We start from the raw sequence: 17860 nt of genomic DNA on the forward strand, positions 1-17860 counted from the left end.
TTCCCTTCTTGTCTCAAAAACTGCACAGTGTTTTATTATCTGTGTGCACTGATGCACTTATAGGTTTTTCATTTTTTTCATTGTTTTGGACACACTTAATTACTAATTAAAATCCATTCCTTCTGTTATTTTTTAATTTTTAATTTTTTTGTGTGTGCTGTTGGTGGTGTCTTCTCACATCTGTGAGTGTGATGTTCTGGTCCGGCTGCACGATGCCCTGCGAGCTGCAGTTTTAGAGAAAGTGTAAAGTGGCACCGCGGCGACCTGTTGGAGGGTTATGTGTGTTTCCATCGACGCCGAGGCTTTGTGAGGCCGCCAGCATGGACGCCGTCTCTCAGAGCCTGCAAGGTAAGGCCAGCCGCTTCACAAAGCAACATGAAAGCTGAGTTGTACCTCCGTGATGTGGAAACGAAGCGAATGGGCTGATAACGGCAAAATTAGGACCTTTAGTTGTGTTTGTAACATGCCTGTGGCGTGCAGCGCACTGCTACACACTAAAGAAAAATGACAGAATTTTGTTTTTGCAGTTTGCCTTTAAATCTGTCCAGTAGGTTTTTTAAACAAAAAAACAGTGTTTCCTCCAGAATTGTTTTGTTGTGAGGCAGGAGCCTCTGAAGTGTTCGGACCGTCCCAGGACTCTGCGTCTTTGTGTGAAATCTGATCAAAATGATTCATTAAAATCAACCTCATCAGCTCTACAATGCATATTTTAAAAATATCATATTGCCTTATATCTGTCATATCAGGAATGGATGACACAGACTGGTTTTGGCACTATTATTATTTTTAGTATTACTATTAGCATTAGTATTAGTATTTTTTATTTTATTTTTTTTTCAAGAGTGTTAGCCGGGGGGAAGCCCAGCTCAGTGGCAGGAGGCTAACAGTTAGCATGTGGCAATAAAAAAAAATGTGCAGCAATAAAAACTATAAGATGTTAACTAAGGCTGTGATGATACTCCAAAATAAAAGCCAGATTAGAAAAGACAGGTCTTTAGCTTCCTTTCAAAGAAGGAAAATTTGGTAAACTCTCCTGCTCATATTTCTGAGTCCACTGTTCTCTGGACGGAGCGCTGCTCTGCTTTAGAGCTCTGACTTCCTGTGTGGAGAAGACTTCCCGCCGCCTGTGTTGGATCTCCAGCGTCTTCGTCTCTTGCGGTTTCACTTTGTGATTTCTGTGTTTTACAGCTCATGCAGAGCTCAGCCTGCAGCCTGAAGCCGCAGCTCAGTGTCTTCCTACCTCAGCTGCCAGCAGCAGACAAGCAGAAACATCTCATTTGATTTGAATCTTTAATGTATTGTATGTAGAGTCTGTCCGATTGTGTTCTTGATGTTTTATTATTTATTTTGCCATCTAAACGGAGGCGTTTCCTTCCCCTGTCCTGCTGACCAGCTGTGGGTGTTGACCCGCTGAAGTTCCTCCTGTTTATGTGAAAATGTGCTGCAGACTTCAGGTGTGGTGTGATCCCTCATGTTGACCTGCAGCTGAACCTGCTTGTCTCCTCTGAGCAGATCAGATCTCGGAGCTGCTGAGGCCGCACCGGGTTTGTGTGGTGAAGCCGGTGGCCGTGCACCAGGCCAGCCAGCCCAGGGCCAGAGCAGACAACAGGCTTCTGGTGAGTGTGTTTGCAATCCACTGCTGTTTTCCTAGTTTCCCCCAGAGGCCACAAGATGGAAAAGCCTCTGAAGCAGCATTTAGATCAGGGATCGCTCAACGTTTTGCTGACTAAGGGCCAACATTGGACTGAGGGCCACCCAAGAAAAAACAGAACACGAAATAATTCCCAATCATATTTTCTTTCATTGCCTATTTTAGATTAAAAGTCATGCCAACTGTGAATCCTGTTGAAAATGGATGTTGTGTTTACTGGAAGAGAAAAGATCCCACTCGTCCATGTGTAGATGTTGGAATGATAAAGGTGCATGTGTGCAGTTTGTCAAGTCTAATAAACACAATTTGTCATCAGTGAGTGAAACCTGGCAGCGGGCCATGCAGCCTCTTTGAGATGACTGAAGCGTAGTTATGGTATGGTGTCATCATGGTGTTGTGTGTCACACGCCACTTCATCCAAACCCTGACCAGCCACGGCGCTCCATCTGTCCCGGGACTCGCTCTCCTCCTCTCTGGCACAGTTTCGGCGTGATGGCACCGGCTCTTCTCATTAACCAGCCAACACACCTGTACTGATGATGTCATGGATAGGCATCTTATGAGTCATACGTGACTTGCGAGATGCCTTGTTGCTATGCAACCATTTCTAATTTGACAGCTAGCCCAGTGGGGCGCTGTTTAACCATTCTTAAAAGCAAAGTACTGTGTGAGTGACTGGCAAGGGACTGCGTGGGATTAGCAGAAGGTGGGCGTGTCTGCAGATGGGAGAGCCGTGACTGCCCAGAGAACCCATTTTCACTCAGAGAGCTGGAGGTCAGAGGTCAAGGGACCCCACTGGAAACAGACATGACACTTTTTCCCTTGTAAAATTTTGCCAAACTGTAAAGCACCATGTGGCCCTTTGCCGACAGCCCAGCAGGATGTACCAAACACTGTGTCGGCTGAGCTCGCCAGCGGCCTCGGTGGAGTTTAGGAGGTTAACTCATTGCCGGCCACCTGAAAGGGCCGCCGTTGGCCCGCCGGCCACACTTTGGGCCTCATTCAGACCGATATGGGACAATAAAACTGTCCACTGAAGAAAGGACAGTAATGATGAAACCAGCAATACTACAAGTAGTGCCACTGCACTACCTTTACTAATGAAGTGGGTACCAGGAGCACCGGGACAGACGGGGCACTGGGACAGGAGACTGTGTCCCCATTCATTTAAATGGTGACAGTGTTATTGTGCCACCTCAGTTTCTTCTTTAAAAGATACGATTGACCAGATATTATTGATCAGCTTTGACACTGTACCATGCTGCACCTGTTGGGGGCGCTGTGGCTCTATACCAGTCTCACATCTCTCTCTGTCTGTCTATCTGTCTGTCTCTCTCCCAGGTGCTGAGTCTATGGAGAGGGTACCTGGTCATAAACAGGAACCCTATCAGGGTAAATCAAAATGTGTCTGACTTTGTGTGTGTGTGTGTGTGTGTGTGTGTGTGTGTGTGTGTGTGTGTGTGTGTGTGTGTGTGTGCGTGCGTGCGTGCGTGTGTGTGCGTGCGTGCGTGCGTGCGTGCGTGCGTGTGTGTGTGTGTGTGTGTGTGTCATGCTTTGTGTTGTTACACTCTGAAATCCACTTCAAAATGATGAAACACAAAGGTTTCATGTGTTCATGTCACAGCTCATTAACCTGACATAAATCTGTAACCCAGGAGATCTGATCTCACCCTCTGAGCAAAATCCATTTCATTTCTTACTTTCATTTTTTCTTTCTTTTTTTTCTTTCTTTTATTTCTTGGGAGATTTTTTTTTCTTTTTGTAATTTTTAAAAACATTTTTGGCCCAGTTTTCTTGTAATTTGTACTACTTTGTACTGATTTTTTTGTGATTTTGTTTTCCTTTTTGTGGCAAAGTCACAGCAGTTTTCTTGGCTTTATTTATTTATTTTTTGTATTTTGTAATTTTGTGAAAATTATAATGTAATTTTCTTATAATTTGCTTTTAAATATATAATGTTTTTGTAACAACTAAAGTGATTTGCTCAGGTTTTCAATACAAAATAATAATATTAATAATATGAAACCAAATATAAGACTTAAACCAAAGAAGATCCAGACTGTATAAGAGGTAAAGCTCCTTACAGGTTTATTTTTCTGTCTTTCCTCTAAACTGCCGCTCGCTGGACGGAGTCTGACGTGAGAATCTGAGCGTTTAGTCGTCTGCTCAACAGTTTCAGTGGAGTGAGACAGTGAATACAGACTGGGCTGAAGTGTGTGTGTGTGTGTGTGTGTGTGTGTGTGTGTGTGTGTGTGTGTGGTCAGCTGCAGTGTGTGTGTGGCGAGCTGCAGTGTGCGCGTGTGTGTGTGTGTGTGTGTGTGTGGTGAGCTGCAGTGTGTGTGTGTGGCGAGCTGCAGTGTGTGTGTGGCGAGCTGCAGTGTGTGTGTGTGTGTGTGTGTGTGTGGTGAACTGCAGTGTGTGTGGCGAGCTGCAGTGTGTGTGGCGAGCTGCAGTGTGTGTGGCGAGCTGCAGTGTGTGTGTGGTGAGCTGCAGTGTGTGTGTGTGTGTGTGGTGAGCTGCAGTGTTTGCATGACGAGCTGCAGTGTGCGTGTGTGTGTGTGTGTGTGTGTGTGTGTGTGTGTGTGTGTGTGTGGTCAGCTGCAGTGTGTGTGTGTGTGTGTGTGTGTGTGTGTGTGTGTGTGTGTGTGTGTGTGTGTGTGTGTGTGTGTGTGTGTGTGTATGTGTGTGTGTGTGACTCTGGCGGAAACAACGGGCACATTTTCTCACACAGTGAATAAACAGGTCAAGGACGATCACACAGTCGCACACAAACCAGCCAGCCAGCTCACTGTGGAGCCGCCTGGCTGCAGGAGGAGGCTGGCAGCATGTGTGTGTGTGTGTGTGTGTGTGTTGGGGTCATTGCTACTGAAACTTAAATACGGAAATTCACTTTTGTAGACCACAGTGACGTCATGTCTCTCTCTCCCTCTCTCTCTCTCTCTCACACACACACACACACACACACACACACACACACACACACACCTTGTTATCTCGCCTCTGTTCTAAAAGGGTGCTCCCTTTTCTGCTCACTTCAGTCTTCCAGTCTTCCAGTGTTGATGTGTGTGTGTGTGTGTTTGTGTGTGTGTTTGTGTGTTTGCAGGTGGAGAGTTCGTTCAGCTACCTGGAGATTTGCTCCATCAACATTCACAGTCACACACAGGTACACTCTCTCACACACACACACACACACACACACACTTTTCTCACACCGTTGCTCTTGTCTGTGTTCTGATTAATTTGTACGAGACTTGATGATGAAGTTTTAATGGTTTCCATGGCAACGCTGTGTTGTTTCAGTAGCAAATAGCAACAGAAGCAGAAAGAGGAAAAAAAATAGGATCTAAATAAGAATGAAGGGCATGCAGGATATTAAACAGCTGGAAAACAAGCAAACTGAACCACAGCGCTGTGAGAACGTGTGACGTAAAAGAGATGAGACAAAGAAATTAGTAAAAAAAAAAAAAAAAAAAAAAAAAAACCCTGTATAATATGGAAATATATTTAAAAAATGAAGTATGTACATAATAAAAGGACATTGTAAAATATTTCAAATATTCTCTCAGATAATTAAATTTAAAGAATATGAGAATGTTGTTTAATGTGAGAATGTAAAGGAAATATTCATGTGGCTGTGCCAGGTGGGACAGGTACTCACCTTAGCAGGTCTATAGACATTTGTTTAAAAAAAAAAAAAAAAAAAAAAAAAAGGTTACCTTGTGCCACCTTGCTGTGATTTTCCTCTGAATTATTATTATTATTTTTTTTTTTGGTTGCATTTTTAACTTTCCAAACGTCGGTGTCGTGTTTCTGCACAGCGTTGATGCTGTCCCATAAACATTCAAGCTTTTGTGAGCACTTTGCATGTTTACAGCTGACAGGAAGTGAATGTATTGTGGACGTAACTGTGGTCATCGCGCAGAAACACGGCGGTGACACGCCAGTGAAACCACGGTGCAAACACGGTGGTTTCACTCTCAGCCAGAACACAACAGGTCCCCTGGTACAACAAGCCTCATTTTCATGCTCATGTTTTTTTTTTACAGCTGCTTTGCTGTTTCAATATGTTTCACTCAGTTAGCAGCGTGAGCCAAACTGTAAATGATTTACATCGACGCCAAAAACACACTCTGACACCTTTTCCCATTCAGACTCAAACTTTACGTAGCGCCAGCCCGTTTCACAAACCTGCACACACTCCTGTTCATGCCAAGGTCAAAGCCTGACCCCGTCCAGGTGCGAAGCCAATCTACATCATAAATTATATATTCAAAATTCACATTTAAAAAAGAAGCTACGGTGCTGATGGAAACAAATGGTGACAAACTCCTGACTGAAGTGTAAATGTCTGAAGTGTCAGATCCTCCTCACCGGCAGAGATGACTCGGCGTGAAAAGAAATGTGTTCCTCTTTCACAAGACGGGATGAAAATACAGCAGGTTTGATGCTGAGGAGAGCGTTTGGCCAGATGAAGATGATCAGACTGCACAACATCGATTTTACTGTATTACACCTCGGGCAAAATCTGTGACTCATTCAGGTAGTGCGTTTTAGAAAGATCCAATTCTGTTTTGTGATAGATAGATAGATAGATAGATAGGTGTTGTTGTTGTGTTGTTGTTGTTGTGTTGTTGTTGTGTCCAGCTGCAGTTTGGACGCAGTTTCCCTGTGAGGGCTCAGAGTTTTAGCTTGAGCCGTCACTCTCTGCAGCTCAGTCACAAAGGAGGAGATTTAACTGACTTTTTCCATCCAGTCATCTAGAGAGTCGCTTCATTTTTCCCTCTGACTCCCACAGAGTGTGAGACAGTTTGTGTGTGTGTGTGTGTGTGTGTGTGTGTTTAAGTAAAGCTGAATAAATAAAGGTCACCTAGAGAAAGAGAGACGCTGAGCTGCTGACATACTAACCAGAGGAAGTAGAACAAAGGAAACCAGAATCAGGCTGATCAGAGGTGCCGCTTCCTCACTCAAACTGTTTCCATCATGACTTCTCTCAGACCTCGGCACACTCTTTACTTTCAGTTGTGAAGGTGAAAAGCTCCCATGCTGTACCATTTGTTTTATCTGACACCATCTAAGTCATAATGCTTTCACACACACACACACACACACACACTACACAGAGAGAGAGAGAGAGACAAAACAAATCTCTTACATTAATTATGTCACTGGGTGTATATGTTCTGTATGTTAAAGCAAGCCGTCCCGGGTCTCTCTGTGTTCACGCAGAACAGCAGCGCTAAGCTCATTTTGCCGTCTCGTTCAGCTAAAACACACCGCGTTTAGCCTGGCTCCGTCAAGGTGTAAAATTAAACAATTACAAAAACATGACAGTCTTTTGAGGAGAAGCTGGATGGTGCAGCTGCAGCCGCTGAACACATGAATCCTCCCATCTACCCCAGTGAGCCGCACACCGCTGAAGGCTCAGGTAGATCCAGCACAAATTAACTTTTCCTAAAACTTTAGAATATTTCTTTACAGCTCAGTGCTCTTGAATTACAAGAGACGGTGGGCGGCACTGAGCCACCAGCTGAAGATTTGGTGGACAATCAGGCTGTGTATCAACAAATAGCTTCCCTACAAGTGACCCCTGTCATCACCTCGAGTCTAATCAACCCAGTACATGTTGCATTGTGGGAACATCCACAGTCCAGTCCTGCTCCTTCATCAGACCCCGTGGTCAGACCTGAATCTAGGAATGCTCCTGTATTTCTGCAGGAGGCCCAGTCTAGCTCTCAAAAGGCCAAAAGTCATGAGGGATCTGTGACGGGAGCCGAGGATAACTTCACTGCGTATGACCTTCATGAACTGCCTCTCAGCTCAAGGAGAAAGGTCCTCAGGCCCACGTCGTGGATTCAGTAGTAGAAGTGCAGAGACTGCTACAGCCTCCAGAGATGAGGCACTGCAGCCGGAGCAGGACACGATAAAAAAATCTCTCCCAAGACTGCCAACAGCTCCACCGAATCCTGGTACCCCATCATTCAGTTCCTTACACTATACAAGGCCAGTCTGGTGTTCAGCTGCTCATTTATACACCAGCGTGTCTCTAAAGATGGGTCCCAGCTCCAGACTCTGATCCTGCTGTGTTTAGGGTTAGGGTTAGGGTTAGCTGAGGACACACGTTCACTCAGGCTCTTATGGTGGAGCACGAACTGAGACTTCAGGTGTGTTTAAATGGCAGGTATTACCATTTGGTATGGACTGAAGGTCTGGGTCAGCCACAGCTCTTGAGCATCTTCAGTCCAAATCATGTTGTTTGAAGGTGTTTGTGGGAACAGGAGGCGTAGAGACTCAGGAACTCACTCACCCCAACTCGTGGTGGTACGTGGAGGCAAAATTCTGGTTGGACTCTCAGTCGTGTTTGCAGTGGTTCATGGAATCCAGTTAACACACTGGGACAATGCCAGTATCCAGCGACTGGTTCACTGACAACCCAAGAGTCAGTCGCATCTCTCTCTCTACATGTTCCTCAGTTTAATTCATCAGGATGGCAGAGGGTCCGTGACTGAAAATCGTATATCTGTGTTTGCAGGAGCTTGTTGTGATATTCTGTTTGAGGCTTGAAGGGGCAGATAAGGCACATCAGCCTGGCTGTGCTGTGAGGCTTTGGCCTGACCGTGTGTGCGATGGTGTGTGTGTGTGTGACGTCTGAAGGCAAGCTCTGGTTTGGATTAAAGATGACACGGTGTAGAGCGGACAGCGGGGTTTTGACACGGAAGTTTGAAATTTGTGAAGATGAGTGTGGATGGTGCAAATGGAGCAAAATTTAAAGAAATGTGTCTTGGCAATCAAGAAAAACTATAATATATAGCACAAGTCAAGATAGTCAGAATAGGAGTGATATGAGTTCATGGGAGAGTGTGAGATCAAATTGTCTGAAACATCAGGCTGAAAAAAATATGGCAAAAAAAAAGGCTTCACATGTTTTTCTTAGAATATCTGTTGGGTTTCTATGCTCTGATATAATCTGATATGTGACTCTGTGTGTGTGTGTGTGTGTGTGTGTGTGTGTGTGTGTGTGTTGCAGATTGTGTTCGAGACAGACAGACAGACGTTTTCTTTCAGTGTTCTGCAGGTTGAGGACCTGGAGGCCATGGTCAGTCATATGACTGCCTCACTGAAGAGGATCTTCCCTGATTCGTCACCAGAGTGGGTCTCATTTGCATATTCTCAAGCATCGCACACATGCACTTCAACTGGATTAACTACAATCACAATTTTGAGAAATTAAATGTGATTCAGGAGATGTCTATGGATATTCTTATTTATCCAGGTCATCGTTCTCTTTGGGCAAATTGAATCGTAGGCAACTGGACTTGTATTTGTCTTAGGTTCCTAAGACAGATTCATGAGATGCGCAGACTGTGTAATTTAGCCACCCAGTGTGTTCAGGCTTCACTGTGCGTGTCCTCTGGTCTCTGTGCTCTCAGGAAGCTTTTGAAGAAGATTCCTCCAGACCTGCAGGAGAGACTCTCCACACTGAGCAGTGTCGTAGAGAAGCAGCTGAATGGCCAGTCAGCGTCCTGTGGTACGTACCTCGTTTACAAACACAACCCACCTCCTGATGTGCTGGGACAGGATCAGTGGCTCTGCCACACCAGAGCAACATGCACACTGTCACCTGTTGTCTCAGATCAGCAGTTCAAAGTTAGAAAAGAAATGAGAAAATATCTTCTAACTGTTAGCCTCCTGCCACTGAGCTGGACTTCCCCCCTGCTAGGATTCTCAAAAATGGTCTGGACATTCAGTATAATGTGACTGAGTCTTCCTGTCAGGTCAGGGCTGCATGGTGAGCAGAACACACCACACGTTCCAAAACTGCAGCATATGATAAATAAATACAGGAGTTGTGGCATTTAATAAAAAGTATATGATATATAAATAAGCAGCTGGCATTGACTTTCTCCAGGAGAAAAACCAACATCAAATAACAAACACAACAAGCTGTAGGAACTGTAGGAAAGTTATACATCTCTAATATATTTTAAGGTTATCAATAATGATTATCTACATAATTACATACATTTTAATTAACTGTTGCAAAGTTTAACTAATCAAGCAATCAGATCAATTCAATCTAAAGACTCCAGCTCATTTGCACAGCAGCTTATGAGGACCTGTAGGAACACTCATTTAAAATCTTTCTATTAATAAATAGGTTTTTATTCTTGTTCACTGCAATAGAAATGTAAGAATAAGAATGAGAGAGGGTGTTTGGAAGCAGCGTCCTGAGCACAGAGCTTTTCTTACAGGTGTCACTCTCACACCACACAGCAGGTAAGCTCAGGTGTTCCTGATGACATGAATGAAGGTTCAGGTGCAGAAGGTCTAACAGAGCCAGCTGACTGGAGACACTGTGCTGCTGAACTGGAGCAGACCCTTCACTAAAGTCACCAGTAACACCTGTTCCTACCTTATTTCATGTCAGAGTGGCTGCTGTGAAGCAGGTCCGTTAAAGCCTTTTTGTAGCTGTTGTGAAGATGAAGCCCATGTGCTGGCACACTCCTGTAAACACTGTGTTTGCTGTGAACTCACCAGGAGGATTCTCTGACACCTACGCTGCTCTGTGTGACTTCAATGAGATACCATGTCGAGAGGAGATTCAGTGGGTAAGTCATCAACATGAGAGGTTAGCTCAGATTTTAGCTCAGTCACCACACCAAAAGATAAAAATACTTCTACTTACCCATCAGCAGGCACGCTTCCTCTGCACATAATTTAATAACAGCCACTGGAACAAAACAAAAGGCAAGTTAAAAGTAGATGTTCTGTTCAAGCAATGGCATGAATTTATTTTTCCAGCTTATGTTAATTATCCAGTCATGAGCTAATTTAACATTAACATTACACCATGCACATTACCATATCAACCTGCCAAACAGAGAAATTTACACATAATTTTGTTCTTGTTGATGATTGGTGGACAGTCGGTGGACAGTAAACTCACCTAGTGTGGATAAGATGAACTGAAATCTGTGAGTCGATGAGACTGTGTTTAATTTTTTAAACGAGGATCCTCCACTCAAACTGCCAAAAATGTACTCGTGAAAAACTCAACAGTATCAGCTCCCTCCAAAACAAAGATACAGACAACCGTAATATAATCCATGGCCCATAGAGGGCGATCAGTCTCATGGGACTATTTCCTGTGTCTGCCCACCCCGGGTGATTAGAGGTGGACAGATTTCTGGTGTTCTTGGTGAGGAAATAGATTGACACTAGGGCTTTGTGTAAAACTATGTATATTTTATTTTGGGGGAACGGCTCTTGGACAGGTGCATGGTGGTTACAGCTACATGGACACTTTGAGTGTGACTTCATACAAAAGCATGCTGCTGTTTCCACCAAACAACAGCTCATTGGACTCTATTCCTGCTTCTGTTCCCACAGTAAAAGGGTTTACCTTATAATTGTGCCAGTGCGTCCATAAAACAGCCTTCTGTCATGTTGGATTTGGCCGACATCCAGGCCTTCATGTATGTTCAGGGACATGGATGGGCTCCCGTCCACCTCCTCTGTGAGGTCTGTGGGCTGGTTGGAAAAAATCTGGCATGTTCACCCGGATGCATTTCATGTTGCCGTTTGTTTGGACTAAAACAAAGCTAGAACTGGGGAGTGAGCATGACATAACAGACACAGAAAGGAGCGCCCCCTACAGACACTGTGTTTGGTATGCATGTAGCAATCCTGTCCAGTGTTTGATTGACAGGTGATCGTGGTGCAGAATGAGAGCTCAACACCAAAGATGGAAACCAAACAAAAAACAAGGAACTTGCAGATTCCTACTCCAATATTATGAACAAACTCATGAGTCCTGTAATTCAAATAAACTGAAATATGAACCTGAAAGAAAGAAAGTTTGAAAATGATTTTTTTTTTTTTTTTTGCCAGGATATTGACAACATCTACCGTGTCCACAACTGGCGACAGTTCAATCTGCTGGACTTTGGTCACTTAGACAGCAGGTGAGTTTATTCATATTTTAAGTGTGTTTCTTTCAAACCAACCAAACATCTTCATACAGTCTTCATCATAAGGATCTTCTCCTCTCCTCCCAGGGACTTGGCACTGACAGTAGCAGCTCTGTCCTTCAACCAGTGGTTCACTAAGATCTACTGCAGAGACTTCAGACTGGTACAGAACATCCACTTTGTTTATGTTTATTAGTTTGAGTTTATCAGTTTTGCCAGCCTGGGTCCAAACTGAGCATCGTCTACTTTTTATAATAACAGTAACTTTTCAGTTATGAATGAAACATTATTTAAGAATTAAGAAACACTTAATAGTTAAATGTAACTGATAATTATATACTGTAGTTTAACTCTGCCAGCTACTGGGAGCCCAGTGCCTGGCCTTCAGAGCTGTGATTCGGTATGAAATCACTGCAGTTCACACTGACCGAGTCTTTCTGTCATCAGTCAGCCCCGTCGGTGTTCTCATTTAAATTTGTACTTTTTGTTTTAATCTGGAAAGCAGAGTTGCATTACAGCCTGTAGAGAGAGACAGCTGGGTTGTGGCTGTCGCCTGCTGTGAGACAGAAGAAATGTAGTGCAGTACAGTGTTTTGGCCATCAGGTGGCAGTGCTGAGTGCTCGCTAAACAGAGTGGAGCTAAAAGCCATAAAATGGTCAGTGTATTGATTCCAAAAATGTACCAGTGACTGTGCTGTTGCTGTCATTGTCAGATGGCACAATATTTATAAAGAGGACATAATTATCAGTTGACGTGAGGATTCCCGCTGGCGTGGAGGCTGTGTGATGTTCGCTGGCTGCATAACATCATAACAATCTTTCATCAGGCTCAAAGAAATGTGTATGTTCTTAAGCAGTGTCTGCTTGTTTTCACCAATGCATAGTGAAAATATGCTGTATATATTTATAGAATTTCAAGATCTGATTTTAAGGAAAGGTCCTGTTGATTTGTTTTAGTGCTCAATGTCGCCCCCTGGAGATGGAACATTCTTGTAGGTGGAACTCTGCCTGCAGGACGTCTGTGTAATTAGTTGAATTTGTTTGGTCTCACGTCTCTGTCTCTGTGTCTCTGTCTGTCCAAGTCAGCGGACGTCCAGCAGCAGCTCATCTTCCTGCTGTCCAGATCTCCCAGCCTGGAGGAGCTCTCACTGGAGGCCAGCGGACTCAAAGTGTGAGTGTGTGTGTGTGTGTGTGTGTGTGTGTGCAAGTGGACTTCAACTAGACTGCGTGACATTTCTATCAAAATAGCATCATGAGGACACACCACGACAAATTAAATTGAATGAAAACGATGAAAACATGCCAGTAAAAATTACTGCATGTGGTAGGAGACAAGTGGCAAATTTTGAAACTATCAACATACAGATAAGTGACAAATTAGATGCAAAACCAATCTCACATGTGTTAGTAAGGCCTGGGGCTCTCTGCTGGAGCTCTGACATGGAACCAGAGACCTGAACGCAGAACCAACGTTGTTCTGTTCTGTTGGTCATGTGGCACTTATAGCTGGTTGCTATGGTAACGAGTCAGTAGGGCCATAAAGTGTGTCACACCGGCTGAGAGCTGTGAAGACTTCAGCGTTTCAGGTGACGTTAGCTAGATTTAGCTTCTGCTAGCTCCTCCAGTCAGGATGTGCAAGCTAACAGAGCGAGCTGCTCAGTTTAATCTTTTACTGTTAACCTCTTCAACGCTGCAGACTGATGTAGTTTGATCCGACTGTAGTGGACAGAGGTGGCCCGGGACACTACGGTCCACATTTAAAGTGTAAACAGACCCTGGTCCCGGGCCGCCCCCTGCTAGCGCCCCAAGCTTGACTCCCAGAAACGTCCCATTAGTTTTCAGATGGCGGCCCAAAGTGCAGACATGCTGCTGGGATATGAGATGAAGCCTTGTGTTCTAATGACTGAAACTGGTTGTGAAGGAATGTTGTTCTTCTGCTGCAGTGACTTTGCAATCAAAATGGCGGCTGCCCTGCGAGAACACGCCTCCCCGACGCTGCACTCCATCAACCTCTCAGCCAATCAGATCGAAGACAAAGGTGGGGCTTTCATGTTATTGCATCTGAGTGGAAGAAGCATACAATCAGACATCATGACACCGTCTCATCCACAGCTGCTGCGTGGCTTCAGATCAGATCTCTGAGTGTTTCCTCCACATGGAGCTCAAACAGCACAGAAACAAACACACACAGTGGATAATGTCAATATAAAAAAACAAGACCTGATACCCATTTTCTGAGGAATTTCATCATGACATTTCTTTTTCCTTTTCGAATGGAAAGCAGATCCTGCTAGTTGTGTATGCAGGAAATAAATAACCAGATAGTTCTTTAACAAATTGTAGTTACATGTAGTCCAGTCATTTTATGAAAAAACCTAGGACAAACTGCAAGAAAAGCAAACTCAACTGATTTTGTATCCTCAGTTTGTCCTGAGTGAGGGAAAAAAAATTCCAAGAAATCCCATTGGTGCAAAGTTTTGAAAATCACCTATATATGACCATATAATACCAAAAAAAACAAAAAAAAAACACCCTTTTTAACACACTGGGGAAAGGGGTTCAAATTTTTACTTTCAGATATCACTATATAAATTCACAAGTTGATTATTAATTGGAATAAATGCCAGAACAGATATTTAAACAGTGAATTAAAAGGTTACTATATATAAAGTAACATTTTAATTCACTGTTTAAATATCTGTTCTGGCATTTATTCCTTATATTCCTTATTAGCGCATATCAGATCAGATAGTCAGTTTAACCCTTTAAACCCAGGAGGCCACAGGCGGCTCTGAATCCACTTCACTCCTTCAAACCAAACCAGAGAGTTTAAAAACTGATACTTTGGACTGTGAATATTTTTTTTTTATGTTTTTTTTAATTATTATTATTATTATTTTTTTTTTTTTTTTGAGGGGGGGTGGGGTTGTGGATAGTGTGTGTGGGAGTGGGGGGGTGGGAGTAGTGTGTGGTGGGGGTGGGGGGTTGTGGATGCTGTGTTTGGGGTGGGGTGATTGCAAAGGAGAATGGACTGACATGTAATGGATGTGTGTGTGTGTGTGTGTGTGTGTGTGTGTGTGTGTGTGTCTGTGTGTGGTGGGGTGGGGTGTTACTCCCTCCTCCTCCTTCGAGGAGTCAGGAACTTGATGACTCTTCCCACCCAGATGCGAAACTTGGACTTCTTTTTTTTGCGAGGCTTTTCCTCGTCTCTGTCTCCAGAGTTGACGCCCGACGCTTTGCTGCAGTGGATGGCCTCCTTCTGCTCCTCCTTCTCCTCCTCCTCCTCCTCCTCCTCCTCCTCCTCCTCCTCCTTCTCCTCTGCATCCTCATTCTGGAGCATTTCAAGCTGGCTGAGGACCTTCTTCTTCTCCTCCTCCTCTGCACTCAGCTTTGTTTTCAGCTCCCCAATCTCTGAGTCCTTCTCCTTGATGACCGATTCCAGCTTCCCGATGGTCTGGAAAAGGCACTTCTCATCCTTCTTGGCCCTGATCAGCAGGTGCATGTCCCGCCGGGCCATGGTCTTCTGTTTGAGGATGATGTACCTTTGCCTCTCGATCTTCTCCTTGAGACCTGAGTTCTGTGTCTCATAGAACTCCCTTGTCCTGGTCTCAGCCTCCAGTTTGCTGGAGAGCTCCTGGTTCTTCTGGATGGCCTCCTCCAATTTTTGAAGGAGAGCCTCCTCCTCCGGGTTCTGGAGGGCCGCCTCTCTGGGCTCCTTCCGCTCCTGCTGGCTGCTGGAGGTCTGGCAGGTGTCCTGCTGCTCCTCCCTGCAAGCCAAGCACTTTTCAGCCTCAGAGGTCTCAGGAGTCTCAAAGGTCTCAAGGGTCTCAGGGATGCTGGAGGTCTTGGAGGTGTTGTGAGGAGTCTTCACAGGAGCCTTGCTGTTCTGGCAGGTGCCCGGCTCGTCCAGCCTACAAGCCCAGAAGTTTTTGGCTTGGGTGAAGGAGATTTTGGAGGTCTCAGATCTGTTCAGAGTCTCAGAGATCTCAAGGGTCTCTGAGGTCTCAGGGTTGTTGAAACTCTTGGAGATCAGAGTGTTCTGGCAGGAGTCCTGCTGCTCCTGTATCCAAGTCCAGAACATCTTAGTTTGTGCAAAGCGCATTGCAAAGGTCTCAGTAGTCTCGCAGGGCGGAGTGGTCTTGGAGATCTCAGGGGTCTCGGGCTGTCCTTGCAGCCCCTCCATGTTTTAGCTAAAGCGAGGAAGAAAAACCTTGTTTATTTTGCACATTTCATTTCATGTGGAAACACAATTTACTTCACAGAGCAAGAACTACCAAGGAAGCTGCAGCCATGAAGACTGTGGCTGCTGTCCAGAGTCAAACATCAGACAGACGGAAACACAGTTCAAACAGACACATCAGATCTGTGAGGAAAAACAAGGGATGCACTGATCCAATATCAATACTGATATATATTGATATCAGATGTCGGTCCAATAGTGACTCAAACAGCTGGATCACCTGTCAGAGACAATAGGACTGATCTGAGGCCAAATCATTAATTTCAGTTCTATGTTCACACGTCTACATGCGTGTACTGCGTCATGAATCAGCTGTTTTGCTCAGAGTCCAGCATACATAATAGTCCAGAATAAAATAAGATATTATAATAAATACACTGGTGAGTACTGGACTGGTGAGTTTCCAGTCCAGTTTGAAAAGACAAACACAAGTTAAACACTGAAATTTAAACCAGATGCTTTTCAGCTTTTAGTGTGAGCAGCACCTTGGAAATACAAGCATGGACCACCTTTTCAGATTAAAAGCTCCTTACCTTCACAATAATATACAGCAGGTAGCTCAGCTAATTGTTCAACTGTGCTGCACCCAGCTCAGAGCAGGTTGGTGTGAGGCGATCTGCAGCCCGTCTGCTCATTTTGTGACTCCATCCTCTGATGATGTCATGTTCTTCATGAAATCACAATCTCAAGTCACTTTAAAGAATACAACCAGATCTCCCTGTGACGTCACAAAGGCTTTCAGTGACTCCACATTCCAATCAGCACATTCCAAACACTCAAACTTAGAAAGTCTAATGTAATGCTATATTTTAATTTTATAATATTTCAGTTGAGATTGAGAATAAAATGCTGTGTCTTAAAACGAGTCATAATGTTTTGGAGAATTCCACAACACAGTGCCGCCTCAACTCATGTTACACACTAAAACTCTGTTAACACCAATATAATATTATTATGACAGGCTACAAAATCAGGAGCGCTCCAATCATGCGTGAGGCCACGTTACCAGACGAGCTAAACACATTTTATGCTCGCTTTGACCTCCTCAACAGGGAGTCAGCAGTAAAGTCTACTCCGCCTCCAGAGGACCGACCACTGTCAGTATCCACAGTGGATGTGAGGAAAGTCCTGCTGAAAGTGAATATGAGTAAAGCTGCTGGGCCTGATAACATCCCTGGCTGTCAGTAGCGGTTTTAGGCACGGGCGGAGCGGGCAGCTGAAAGTAAAATTTTGAACCCCTTTCCCCTGTGTGTTAAAAACAGTGTTTTTTGGTATTATATGGTCATAAATAGGTGATTTTCAAAACTTTCCACCAATGGGATTTCTTGGGACTTTTTCCCTCACTCAGGACAAACTGAGGATACAAAATCAGTTGAGTTTGCTTCTCTTGCAATTTGTCCTGGGTTGACCCCAATTTTGGCCTAAAATTACTGGACTAATGAAGTACATGGATTTATGAGCTGAAACTGAAAGTGCTGTTCAAAGAGCTTATCAGCCGGAGGAGCTCAGAGCAGCTGCTGAGGAGGTTTCAGCTCCATGTGGAACCAGACAACACCACACACACCTCACCACACACACCACACACACCACAACACAACACACCACACCTCACCACACACACCTCACCACACAACACAACACCACACACACCTCACCACACACACCACACCACACCTCACCACACACACCTCAGCTCAGCTCAGCCTGGCTTTAAATCACAGGGCAGAAACTGGAACATTAGCCATTCTATATCTTTTCTTATACAATCCCAGATGTGTTTGTGATGTGTTGTTGGCATAAAACGTGTCACTAAAGGTCAGCTGTGCATTATTATGGGAGCGTCACCACAGACAGCAGCTGTGCACCGTCTGCGGTGACGCCAAATGTAAGGTGACAGCCGTAATCATCACTGTGTGAACTCTGCTGGCTTTATATTATATTACAATATTAGAAATGTTAAAGTTCCACACTGCATCTTTAAATCAATACGTCTGCTTGTTGA

The 17860-nt window shown here is 44.4% G+C and overlaps 1 protein-coding gene across 2 annotated transcripts in view; it reads left to right on the forward strand.

The window, feature by feature from the left end:
* Positions 1-17860, forward strand: part of carmil2 (capping protein regulator and myosin 1 linker 2) — a 54982-nt gene continuing 37122 nt past the window's right edge. For both annotated transcript variants that reach the window (XM_030053213.1, XM_030053214.1), the window contains exons 1-11: positions 1-348; positions 1513-1616; positions 2993-3043; positions 4755-4814; positions 8676-8797; positions 9079-9176; positions 10187-10257; positions 11540-11613; positions 11707-11782; positions 12701-12789; positions 13562-13656. In XM_030053213.1, the coding sequence (XP_029909073.1) occupies positions 321-348; positions 1513-1616; positions 2993-3043; positions 4755-4814; positions 8676-8797; positions 9079-9176; positions 10187-10257; positions 11540-11613; positions 11707-11782; positions 12701-12789; positions 13562-13656 (868 nt within the window). In that variant the 5' untranslated portion in view covers positions 1-320. The remainder of the gene's footprint in view (positions 349-1512; positions 1617-2992; positions 3044-4754; positions 4815-8675; positions 8798-9078; positions 9177-10186; positions 10258-11539; positions 11614-11706; positions 11783-12700; positions 12790-13561; positions 13657-17860) is intronic.

This window comes from Myripristis murdjan, chromosome 6 (genome assembly GCF_902150065.1).
Source record: "Myripristis murdjan chromosome 6, fMyrMur1.1, whole genome shotgun sequence".
Classification (NCBI taxonomy): Eukaryota; Metazoa; Chordata; class Actinopteri; order Holocentriformes; family Holocentridae; genus Myripristis; species Myripristis murdjan.